The following is a 13,546-nucleotide window of genomic DNA, read 5'->3' as shown; positions in this document are numbered from 1 at the left end:
TATATTTTTTTACTCACTAGTAACAATTAGCTGGGATATTTAAACCAGCAGAAACACTGGACATTTATTCAACCATTTATTATTTGATTGATCACTTAAAGGTTAATGTTGACATATTTTGATGTGACACAGGTATTGGTTGTATAGAATACAGTGGTATATTTTGTGCACACAATATATATATATATATATATATATATATATATATATATATATATATATATATATATATATATATATATTGCCCTACACACATATTCACTGTCATAATAGGAGTGGTGTTATTTAATTTATTTGATATAACATAGGGGTTAGCGCAGTCGACACTTTTCTGCATCAGACTACACTGATCAGCGGTGCCGGGCTGGCTGAAGCCAGCGGCGCTGATCAAGTGTAGAAAATCTGACAGGGTGGTTTTAGAGAAGTTGATCGGTAGATCGACTTCTGTAAAACCTCCCTGCCCATACATGGATTCAAATTCAGCTGATGGTTGCTGAACTGGCCACATTTTGATCCATGTATGGCTTGAAGGTACACCTTATACAAGCATCAGTGCAGGAGGTACACAGTATGTAATACAATTATCAGAAAAGATACCTTGTACTTTCCTGTTAGGGTACAAGACTCTCACATTTTTCATTTGTCTTTTTACACTATATTAAAATTCCTACAGTGTCACATTGGCTTAGCTGAATCTGCGAGATTATGCAGATGAAAGATTTAACTGTTTCACTCTACCATCGAGAGGAGAACTTCCATAGAACATGGCATGATTGGTGTGAGTTTTGCTTCTCTATGGAATATGGTTCTTGTCTTCTCCAGGGCCTTACACAAATTTCAATTTATACAATTAGAGGATATTTATTTTCAGTCAACTTAAATGTTCCTTTGCTTTAGGGTTCTTTCCCATGGGTGGAATCCACCAGTGTATCCACCTGCTCAGTGGACAGTTTGGATGGGGTTGGGTTCAGTAGAGCTGATTCAGGTTTTTGGATGGAGGTCCTCTGCCCTACTGACACCGTCCTCTGCCCTACTGACACCGTCCTCTGCCCTACTGACACCGTCCTCTGCCCTACTGACACCGCCCTCTGCCCTACTGACACCGCCCTCTGCCCTACTGACACCGCCCTCTGCCCTACTGACACCGCCCTCTGCCCTACTGACACCGCCCTCTGCCCTACTGACACCGCCCTCTGCCCTACTGACACCGCCCTCTGCCCTCTGGACACTGTCCACTGCCCTGGACAAAATTTGTCCAGAGAGGAGAGCTGGGAAGGGAGGGAGATTTATACAGAGGTAAGAGCTGCAGAGGGCAGAAGGCAGGTTGTGCAAAATGAGAGCTGTGGAGACTAAAATGTAATGGGTTAGGTTAAACTGTAATGCATTATTTAAGTATTTCTCTAGAATTCCCAAACTCATTATGTAGTCCTGGAGTAAAAATCGAATAACATGTTATTTTTCATGGTATTAACACTGGTTCACACTTCTGTGCTCTCAGTGCAAATCACGTCCGATGCCCATTTTGGTCCACACCCGAACATGTCCGAACTGACAGTTTGCAGTGCGATATGCTAGTTGAAATGGGGGTGCCATTAACATTGTATTGAGTTTGCATATGGCAGTGTGAACTGCCGTGCGAGTTGGGTGTAATTGGATTTGCAAGGTTCCCGCATCGCACAAGTGTGAACCGGCACTTAAGGTTTGAACATGCACTACAGACATAACTTTAGCCATAGTGATATATATTTTATTTCTGGACTTTAGTTCTACTTTAAAGGAAATTTCTAAAAAAGCTGCCTTCATGAAAGTATGAATAAAGCACAATTCAGCCTTTATGAATACATACTACATGCAAATGATAGGCTTAGGAAACATCAAAAGTAGGAAGTAGGAGTAGAATTAGGAGTAGAAGTAGGAGTCTGATAATGTTGAGTTTTATATATATATATATATATATATATTAATTAGGGCTATTACTGATTATACTTTTTGTGTTTTGATTAATCGATTTTTTTATAATCGATTCATCGACTAATTTCGATTGATTATAACGCACATACAGATCCAACTACTGTAGCTGATCTCCTTGCATTGCAATTCTGCATTAGTCAGTGGTAAATGTGGTATACACTATATCAGTGATGGCGAACCTTGGCACTCCAGATGTTTTGGAACTACATTTCCCATGATGCGCCACTACACTGCAGAGTGCATGAGCATCATGGGAAATGTAGTTCCAAAACATCTGGGGTGCCAAGGTTCGCCATCACTGCACTATATACACAAATCCCCCGACACCCAGTTAGTTTCCACAATCCATGACTTAACTTCACAGTTCACACAAATACGTTTTAAATTAAAACTGTAGCACTGATGTAAGTAATTATTTTTTCCACAGTAGCATGACAATCACTCCACCTCCGGTCTAACTAATCACTTTCACCTTATGGCATGGACGCCTGTGCAAACAGGTGGTCATGAAAGCGGGTATCACGGACCATAAACTTCTTTCACGTCTCCTTATATCTCAGCAAGTACGTCAGGTCATGGGTAGAAAGAAAAGATATAAGTGCTCACTGCTTAAGTATAAGATTTCATTTTTGTGTTCAAACACAAACTACTCACATAAAGATGATAAAAAAACAGCATGGAAAGCCGACAATCGTGTTAGTTCCGTAGGGCAGCAGCGGGTGACGCCAATGCGTAGCTCCTCCCCTGTAAGTGTTACATTCAATCAGAACGTCAACATCACCAGACTCCTCCCCCCTTACCCCCTCCCCCTTACCTTCCTTAGCAGATGGAGGCACTTGGGGAAGGAGTCCAGTGACGTTGATGTCCGTGATCACCGGATCTCCGACGGAACTCCCTGAAGACCCGGAAGCCGGCGGAGAGGTGAGTTTTGATCGATCAAAAACATTCATCGATTAATAGAGACTGTCACTTTAAGAATTTATAATATGCTTGATTTGTTTTTTTCCTTCTTAGATGGCTTGTTTCAGTTCCTGGGAAATTGAAACTGTTGGATATATGATGACACAAACTACAGATAAGAACCCAGAAAGCTGCTCAAAATAGGCTTTCGTACCAAAACCAGTCTAAACTGACCAGATACTGCTGAAATCTTTTTTTTTTGCCAGTCACATGGTGTAATCCATCCATTTAACTGTCCCCTTGCTACTAAGAAGATTTGAATGCTGATTGAACTAAACTATACGATCACACCTTTAACTCGCCTAGACCTTATGCATACATATATACTGTTAAACTTGATGTTTGTAAGTCAGAAATACTTTCACTTTACTGCTTTATTGGGAACTATGTATTGTGTTTCTCCACTGCAGTGTATAGAATAAAATCAACATTTCCTTTTTGTCGATTTGGACTCATTGTCTCATCAGAAAAAAGTCTTGATTTGGAGACACCCTAACCTGATTTAACACTGGTGCAGATAGTTCAGACGGGAAGCACATTAAAGCGGGAGTCCGCCGTTTTTTTTTTTTTTCAAAAGCCAGCAGCTACAAATACTGCAGCTGCTGACTTTTAAAATAATGACACTTACCCGCCCAGCACGCCCGTGATGTCGGCACCCGAAGCCGATCTCTTGATCGTCTCTCGGGTGCTGCCGCTGCCATCTTGGGTATGGGAATAAGGAAGTGGAGCCTTTCGGCTTCATTTCCTGGTTCCCTACTGCGCATGCGCGAGTTGCGCTGCACAATAAGGATGGTCCCCGCTGTCGCTGGGATCCGCGTGTTTCCCAGCAGGCAGCGGGGGACCTTCGGAAAGGGGCGTAGATTCTGCGGAAAGGGGCGTACCTTCTGCAGAATCTACGCCGGAAGTGGGTGAAGATACCTGTACTGTACAGGTACCTGCACCCCCCTCCCCCCTGAAAGGTACCAATTGTGGCGCCGGAGGTGGGGGGGGGGTTCCAATGAGCGGAAGGTACACTTTAGGGTGGACCTCCGCTTTAACCTTTCAATTTATTGTTCGTTCGGCAGAAAATTTCCAAACTTGTCCTTCATTTTTTTCTGCTCAAAAATGTCCCACCGATTATTGATTTGCTCATTAACTGGCTGAAAAATGAACAAACTGTCGAAATGACCAAATTTTGGATGATTTTTCGTATAGTGTATGGCCAGCATTAGAAAGTGAAAGTAGACTGCAGAACTTGCACACTACATTTATTGTAATATACTGTATATGACAGATATTATTATATCTACATATTATCATAACTAGTCTGATCTCATCAAGATCAATGTATGATGAGAGATCAGCTTTTTTTTAAAATGTGATCACTAGACAGTTGTTACTCTTCTAACAGACTCAGGCCACTTTCACACCGTTTTTCAGGTGGACTCGATTGGACCACTCATTGTTCTCGACAGGGCAGCAGATGTCAGCAAACGTGCCTGCTGGCATCTGATCCGCTAAAAACAGACAGGGTACTTGAGGATACTTTTGCCATCCATCTGGCAGATCAGATTGGATGACAATCTAATTGCATATCCCTGATCTAAAGGAAACAGACAGTCCGTTTTCATCCAACCTCCCCATAGAGAGCAGTGGGCTGTGTTCGTGTCTGCTCTGAATGGCAAAGCGAACATGGACTTGTACCTGCCTGTTTAGTGGGGATCAGCGAATAAATCCGCTTGGATGGACCCTGTGTGAAAGAGGCCTAATGGTTGCACAGTGAAAGGGTCTTGTCTTTTTTCTGTAAAGAAGGGGCAATAATCCTAAAAGAATTGCAGTTTTTATTAACATTTAAAGCAGAACTTTACTCTCTCAATCAACATTGGCCATTTTTAATTCTTATGCTGCTAGCTAGATAGCAAAGTATATAATATTTACTTGTTTTAAACTTTTTTTTACATTTCTTCAGTTACTTCTTCCTGGTTTCCAGGCCTAGGCAAATGATGTCATATATTCCACAAGTCTTCAGGAGGGGAGGAGGGGGTTTTCTCAGTTAAAGCGGAAGTAAACCCATCCATTTACCAGTTTCAAAAAGTTGCATTTCCGGCATGTGCTGGAAATGTAACACTCCCATTGGTTGTGCTCCCAACCAAACTCTCAAACCATCCAATGGCTGGTGTCATAACTGATCACATGTGCAGCATCATGGCAATTGTAGATTAAACAGAGGCAAAGATGGCAGCTTCCTTGGCTGAAAGGATACCACACCCAGGGGCGGACTGACAACTCATGGGGCCCCCGGGCAATTGGAGAAGATTATGGGGCCCCCCGGGTAATAGGAGATTATGGGGCCCCCAGGCAATAGATTATGGGGCCACACAATATACACTCACAAAAAATACAGTATACACACACAGACACAATATACATACACAGTATACACACACAGAATACACATACACACATTGAAAAGGTACTGGAGAGGCAGGGCAGCTATAATCTTGGGATTTTTAAACAAACACAGATTTTTACATACTGTCCCTGGTTTTATTGAGGCTGGCAACCCTGATGGGGCCCCTTAGTGACATGGGGCCCTCGTGCAGTGCCCGAGTGCCCGAATGGTCAGTCCGCCCCTGACCGCACCATGGATTCCAGGAGGTGAATGCTACATCAATCATCTGCCCAATCTCAAAATGACCGCAGCCCGAAATGCTGGGGGGGTACTGGTTCAAAGTTGTTTCTCAGCAAAATAAAGCATAGAAACATGGATGGATGAGGTTGCTTTGAATATTAAAAATTAATTAAAAAGCAATTTTGATTTGTGTTGCTTAAATGCAGATGACACTTTAAAGATCAACTTCAGGAAAAAAGTAATTTTCTACAATAGCTTTAGTTACAAATCATTAGTAAGACCTTATCTGGAATATGTGTAAAACCTTCTGAAACTGAAGTGGTTAAACAAGTGGCTGACAGGCAGAGTATTTATGATAGAAAATAGCCTATTGGTCTCTTCTGCCATGAAGGCATCCTTCTGCCAGTCAGCTGTCATATTCACTGAGCCACTCATGCGCAGCTCAGCCCGATGGGCCCCGATACTTGTTGTGGTGTCATCGCGGCCTGGCCTATCAAATGGCTGAAGGCATAGGACCCAGAAGGAAGACCAGGCGAAGATGGGGGGGGCATACTGGATCAGTCCCAGCGCTACGCTGAAGGACACCATATCGTAAGTAAGTCTGCCATAATGTACTAATATGCTGTGTATACTAGCACATTATGGCATAACCCACCTGAGGGCCTTAAAAAAAGTTTCATAGCGGACCTTAATTCGGCTTTAACATTAATAGGTCATAACACTAGGGAACCAGGGAATATCTAATTGCCACCGGTGGGATCTGGAAGCAAGGGATTATTTTGCCCCACTGCAGCTAATTGGAGCATGCTTTATCAGGGTATTGCCTTCCTTTCGGTATGTTATGGGTTTATTTTGTCAACCTGACTGTGAAACTATGTAACATAGATAAATGGGCATTTTTTTATGTTAAAATGTCCCAGTTTCTGAGAAAATTATTTTTTAAACTTGGTGAAGTCATAGGTCTCATTGTGCAACTGCAGCTATGGCTGGGCACCCGGAGGAGGAATCGATCCAGTATCTGTAGGAGAATGTGTTTTATCTCTGTGTATCACCTGAGGGTTGTCACTTTGCTGGGTATAATATATATATATATATATATATATATATATATATATATATATATATATATATATATATATATATATATATATATATATATATATATATATATATATTTTTTTTTTTTCAGGGAACATTCACGGAAATAAAATGGGTATAATGATGGTTGTATGTTTCTTGTGTGTACTATTGCTATGCTCTATTGTTGACACAAAAGTTTATCTTCCAGGTTAACATTTTTTTTTCCCACATGCGCAAGACCAACAGTTCTTTTTTTTTAACGGTTGAGAAACATATTAACCTTTCGATTTATTGTCTGTTTGGCAGAAGTTTTCCAGACTTTTTCTTCGATTTTTTTTTTTTTTTTTGGACCAAAAGTGTCACAACCGATTATTAATTTGTGCCCATTAACTGGACGAAAAACAAACAAACTGTCCAAATGACAGATTTTTGAACGATCTTTTGTCTAGTGTATGGGCATAAGGAAGTCTTTTTTTTTTTTTATGAGTGATGAGTGCTTCAATAAATCATGCCTGCTTTTTTGCTACTGCATACACCAAAAGTGATGATTATACTACAGTAACCACTTGCAAATATTAGGCCTTGCAAGCACAAACTTAGCAACCATCTGTACACTGCCAAAACAAAATGTCCAGTGAGAATGAGTGCACTAGATTAGAGGGCTTCAGATCCATACACTTAAAGTGTACCTGCCATGAGACAAATGTTCATGCTGCCAAGTGTATTGGTGTGTATCCCATTACCTGCAGACAACTGCTTCTGGTAAAAATCTACCATTCACTGCCTTTTTCAGAGCTGCTGGATATTGCTCTGTGAGGCTGTCTTCCAGAGCTGTGAGAGTTTACTGCAGCTTCTGTTACTGAGAACAGTTGCACCATTCACCCCTTCTGCCCTCTCTGCAATTCACAGACCCATAATATTATTCTCCTTCAAGGCATCACATTCTGTGGATGGGCGATGGAGATCCTGTCATTCCACTGATTCTCCTCCATGCACAAAATGGGATGCACTGTAGAAAAATATGACTTCTGTGAACTTTTCTCAGTAGCAGCAGCTGCTGTTAAAGTGTTTGTAAAGGTTTAGCTTTTCTTTCTTTTTTTTTTTTAAATAACAAATATGTTATACTTACGTACCCTTGCGCAGAGCTGCCCTGATCCCCCTCTTCTCAGATCCCCCGCTGGCACTCCTGGCCCCTCCCACCTGCTGAGTGCCCCATAGCAAGCTGCTTGCTATGGGGGCACTCATGCTTTCTCACTCCTGAGCTGCCTCTGTGTGATTATGTCACTCCTGAGCTGTCTCCTCACTGGCTTGTCGGAGCATTTGACATATTACATTCACTTCAGTCACCTTCTGTGATATTGATATACACTTGCACTTTTTGTTCAGCATTAAATTCATTGTTTCAGTCGGTCACTATAGTTACACACTGTGGCAGCGAGGTTTATTTTGTGAAATGTCTTTCACAGTCATCATCATGGAGGCCATTATGTTGGTTTGGGCCTGCGCTCTCCCTGTTTGGCCTACCAGCCTTTATTGATCATACACCCACAGCTCCCGGGGCAGGACTTTTTCAGCGGTGGTCCAGTGAATATAAGCATGTGTATTCCCTATAACAGTTTTGTAAGTATGGGCACAATATGGTGGACATTTAGCCTTTTAACCCTATACAATTCTTTTACTTTCTCGTTTATATTTATACAGTTTTTACCTTCTAGATATAAAGTTTGCATCAACCCCTGGGGAAGTGAACAGGTGTTCACGAAACATGTCGGGTCACTAGGATGCATTGCTTGTACTTATTTTGGACCTTCACATTGGAAAATCATATTTTACTGCAATATTATGTGTGCGACATTATGAATCTGTTTATATACCTGACATCTGTTTGTGGCTACTGTAGCTCTTATGTGAACCAATAAATCTGTTTTATATTTCATCAATACCGGTGTCACCCCACACACAGGGACGGTTACCAGCCTCTGATTGACGGAGTGAACCCCTTCCCAGCCCCCTACGCCTCTCTTCTGGCTGAAGTTTTACCGCCCACCCACCACTCCCCTCCATCATACTCCGGGAAATAGCCCGATAGCCCAATTGCTATGGACGACTGAACATCCCCGAGCAGAACAATTTGCCAGTGATTAGCTACCCCCCGACACTCATTGTGATTGCAATCTTAGAGGGGAAATGGAAAGGAGTGGAGACGTAGGGGTTGTAGCACTGTGTTAAGTTTGAACAGGGGATGCGGGGAAGGTCTCATCTCCGAGTTCCACTTCAAAACTAAGCTCTTTACGTCTGTTCACCTGTACCAATACTTACTTTGTTATTGTCTGTAATATCGACTTGTACTTCATGTATGTAGTACATTAAGTCTTGCTTGTTACACTTTTTTTTTCTTTGAAAATAAATAAATACTTTATGGAAAAAAAAAAATACCGGTGTCACACCTCATTTAAAGTCTCAAGGGCAAACATTTCGGTATTTGGAGCCAATGGGAAGGCAGAGACCCAGGAAAGTTTCTGCTCTCATGCACATTGCAGGATCGGGCTCAAGTGAGTAGAAGGGGGACTGGGAGGGAAGCTGCATACGAAAGGTTTTTTCCCTTCATGCATAGTAAAAACCTTCAGCCTTTAAAACCACTTTATCCTTCGCAAAGCTGGAAGACAGCTGCTCACTGCTGAATCTGGTGGCTCTGAAGAAGGCACTAAACCATAGATTTTTACCAGAAGCAGCCGCCAACATGTAATGGGACAAACACCATAACAAATAAGTAGGGATGCAACGAGTACAAGTACCTTTTTTTTTTTTTTTTTTTTTTTTTTTTTTTAGTACTGCCTATACCAATTACCGATACCTACCGCAACTGTTTTGTTTTCACTTCAGATGTCAGCAATCGTACAAAGCATTGAAAAGCTATTTACAAATTAAATAGATTGATTTTTGTTTTTAATTTTGTGCTTTTTCAATGTGAAATGTGCCAATATATGTTAATATATATGTACAAAAATATTCACTAACAAAGCAAAGAAAATTTTTTTTAAGTGTTTATCGTTTATAAAAAAAAAAAAAAAAAAAAACAGGAAAATTATAATTAAATGGAGGAGAATAAGGGATAAAACAGATGAAAATCTGCCCATCCCTTTGATCTGCAGACGAAGAAACAGAAAAATACAAAAAGAACAATGTTTCTTTTTATTTTAATGTTTCAGTGCTGAGCAATGTTGTTAATAAACATTGCCAGCTGCTTTTTTTTCACAGCTCCAGTTACCGGACTTCTTTAATACTTTAGCTGTCAACAGGGGAGACCCACTGACGGCTTAAAGAGCCGAGCCTAATAGTATCAGTTTCAGGTATCGGTGCGTTTGCACGAGTAACGATACTTGTGCAAATACTTGGTATCGGCACCAATACTAGTATCGGTGCAAACCTACAAATAAGTAATGTGGTTGGCGCTGTATCCCAAATTCACCCCACCCCAAAATTTTTAGTTCACCGACTGTCATAATTTAGTGTTGGCTTCAAATGATATTCAACCCAAAATCAAACAGCTTATATTGCAGCTTATCAATTCTTAGATGTGATGGCTGCATTTGTTTTCTTTTTTAAGTCTGGTGTTTTTCAAAAGAACAAGCTGTCTTGCAGATGTAGCAGGTACATGTATAAGACAAAACATTTAACACTGATGAAGATTCTTACAATAATCAGCTTTTATTTATTCATGTAAAATCTTTATCCCATTGTTTGCTGTAACTGCCTATAAAGTGTTAGCTGGAGTTCAGCTTCAATTTGTTAAAGTATTGAAATCTGCTAGTACATCTACCCCCCCCCCCCCCCCCATTCTCCCAGACTGACAATGCTGCAGTCCAAAGGAGTTCTCCTTCATCCTCTAATACAGAAGGTGTATTACTGGCCATATCATCATGTGAAACCCGAGTGAAAAATGCCTAAACAAACTATGGGGCCACCACATCTAACGATTGGCAGGTGCAATATATTACATTTTTGGGTTTAATACTACCATAAGTCTTTTTTTGAATCTGTGATTTGGAACACATAGAAATAACGCATTCATATTCTAACCTTTACTGGATGTCTACTTATTTAGGGTCTTTGACTCAAAAGTAGCGTAGCCAGACATCACAAAGCAACCAGGGTTTTCAGTTGGCCATCAACAGGTGCACTTTAATGACTTTCCGTACAAGTATTTCATGTTTCCAACACAGATGGCTTCAGACCCACAAACTGACATGCTTCACATATATTGCCAAAGCACAAATGGTGTTTACAACAACATAACACACTATACAGAAATACATAGTAAAAAATGTCAGTTTGTGTTTACCTTCAACACAGTGGTAGAAGGGCTCTTAGGAGTTGTAGGACACTAACATGGTCACAATGTACCCCGATGGCTACTTTTGTACTTTACTGAACACTGTTATACTTTGGTGTAATGTTTGCACTATCTTGTACCTTATTTTTTACCACAATAAACAAACAGAACAAGGAGTTGTAGGACAATGTTACATACCTGGAATTCTATTCAGTGTCACCCAGTAGTGTTCGTCGGGGCTGTAAGTGTCCTTTGACCATTTCAGTAGATCTACAGCTCTCTGGTCTTCTAGGATGAACTTGGCAAACTCCCTTGTCAGTGCAACATACGCAGTGCCAAAATAAATGGTCATATTGTGTGGAGGAGGGGGCTTTAATGTACCAGTCCTTAGTACATAAGAATGTACGATATCCTCACGGTGGACATATTTAGTCCGAGGGATGGCATGACCGGGGGGCAGCACCCCAGGCGTGATATTTTTCCCTTTAAATTTTTTCAAATGCTCAATGGTCTCCTTATTTGTCTTTAAAGGGAAATCCTGTCCACACGCATTGATGACATATTTCCATTGGACCTTTGATTTCAGCAGATCTTTCATGCAGTTCAGATCCGCCTGGAGTCTCGATATCCCGGCATATACCACAGGCTCCATTTTCGAGGCGAAAAACGCATTAGGAAAGCAATCCACTAAATCACTTACCGCCTGCAAGTAATCCGCGCTTGCCTTCTCATCCACATGGATGCAGTATATGTTTTGTGGCATATAGATGGCCCTGAACAGCCTCTCGAACGTGTCAAATTCTTTATGCACTGCCATCATGTAAGCCAAAGGAAAGGCTGCCTCTTCATCCGAGAGCGGATCTGTGATGTAATGATTTTGTCTTTTATATTCTTGACAGTTAGAGCTGTGATACAAGCTTGTCACTGTAGGTTCAAAGGAAGATTTCCTCCCATTAAAAAAGGAATCACAAGCTTCCAGCAATAGGATTCTTTCTTCGGTGGCGTTATACCAGTGAAAAGCTCTCCACGTTAACAGCTTACTGTTATAGTATAACAACAGGAGCGTCACGCTTAGCACTGGGATTGGGAACATGTATCGCACCCAAGAAGTCATTATTAAATAAATACAACGGTAAAAAAAAAATATGAAAAAAATGAAACTATACCTCCAACCAAAGGCTTTTCTCAGCTGCTGTCAGCTCCCAGTTTCCCGAGCAGCTCATTGTGACTTTGGGAAGACAGCGAAAAGCGTTTGTCTTCCGCCTGACAATGTGTTTGTGTCATCTCGGTGTTGTTCAGCAGCACCAGCCCTCGTTGTCTCCCTTTCTTCATATGAATTTCTGCAAGCTGCATGAAGCACTGATGACCTTCTGTTCACTTGAGTATTTGCATATGAAACATTCACAGCACTGATTGGTTAAGGCTCTGGCAACCAGCTGCATGTCACTGACTGCGATAATCTGTCCTTTCCTATTCTCCTTGCCTAGATTTCAACATCCAGGCTCTCTCCCTCTTCGCTGGGAGCAGATTAGCAGGAAACTAACTACTGGAGGTGTAATAAGCAGTGCTTGGTTCTTTTTCTCTATTCTTTACGGAAAAAAAGTTTCATGTGTATTTGCACTTTTGTGGTCCAATTTAGGAAATACCAAGGCTATCGGATTGTTATGTGTTCCCATGCACATAGCATGCCTAAAAATTTTAAAAAATAAAATAAAATATTTATCTTTTATGCCTGGGACACGCGATGAGATTATCGGAAGAAGGATCGCCCGTTTCTTTTTGCATGCATGTTAGTCTCATATCGAAAAAAAATAAATAAATTCTCCTACAACAGAATAAAAATTTGGAAGTGATGTAATGTGTTGTAGTGTATTTGTATTGTATTTTTGGATGACGACTGTACTGATTACTGTCTACACCTGTATATTTATTATGTTTACATATATATTTTTATATTAATTTAACAGGTGTTTTTTGATGTGCATTTACATATGGTTTTGGGGTAATAAGAGGCCACACAGCAATGTCCTGGCTATTTTTCTCTGTTTTTTGTCGTGTTCGTGGTCAATGAACAATGAATTATGTATATTTTTTTTTTTTTTTTTTATTATTTATGTTTGTATACAGGCATACCCCACTTTTAAGTACACAATGGGGTTTATTTACTAAAGCTGGAAAGTGCAAAATCAGGCTCACTTCTGCATAGAAACCAATGAGCTTCCAGGTTTTATTACCGAAGCTTAATTGAATAAGCTGGGGTTAGAAGCTCATTGGTTTCTATGCAGAAGTGAGTCTGATTTTGCACATTTCAGCTTTAGTAAATAAACCCCATTGTGTACTTAAAAGTGGGGTATGCCTGTATGTATGTGTATATATATATATATATATATATATATGTGTGTGTCTATATACTATATTTATACATTTTTAAATGCTTTTATGCATGTCAGTTAAAATGAATTTTTTTTGCAGGTAACACCACCTGAGGCAGGTGGTTTTGGGTGTAGCCTGATTGGGGCGAATTCCTTAAATAGCCTTCCTGGTGAGTGCTATTTTTGTTGTGAACAAGCAAGCTATTGCTTGTGAAACGC

At 40.6% G+C, this 13,546-nt stretch overlaps 1 protein-coding gene across 1 annotated transcript in view; it reads right to left on the bottom strand.

The window, feature by feature from the left end:
* Nucleotides 1-12,421, bottom strand: part of LOC143996881 (N-acetyllactosaminide beta-1,6-N-acetylglucosaminyl-transferase-like) — a 131,078-nt gene extending 118,657 nt beyond the window's left edge. The window contains exon 1 of the mRNA XM_077492177.1: nt 11,154-12,421. Within this exon, the coding sequence (XP_077348303.1) occupies nt 11,154-12,069 (916 nt within the window). The 5' untranslated portion in view covers nt 12,070-12,421. The remainder of the gene's footprint in view (nt 1-11,153) is intronic.
* Nucleotides 12,422-13,546: the final 1,125 nt, after the last annotated feature.

The sequence above is a fragment of the Lithobates pipiens genome, unplaced genomic scaffold (assembly GCF_037356315.1).
Source record: "Lithobates pipiens isolate NorthernLeopardFrog02 unplaced genomic scaffold, aLitPip1_a1.2 Scaffold_19, whole genome shotgun sequence".
Classification (NCBI taxonomy): Eukaryota; Metazoa; Chordata; class Amphibia; order Anura; family Ranidae; genus Lithobates; species Lithobates pipiens.
This window is presented reverse-complemented; position numbering and strand designations above follow the sequence as displayed.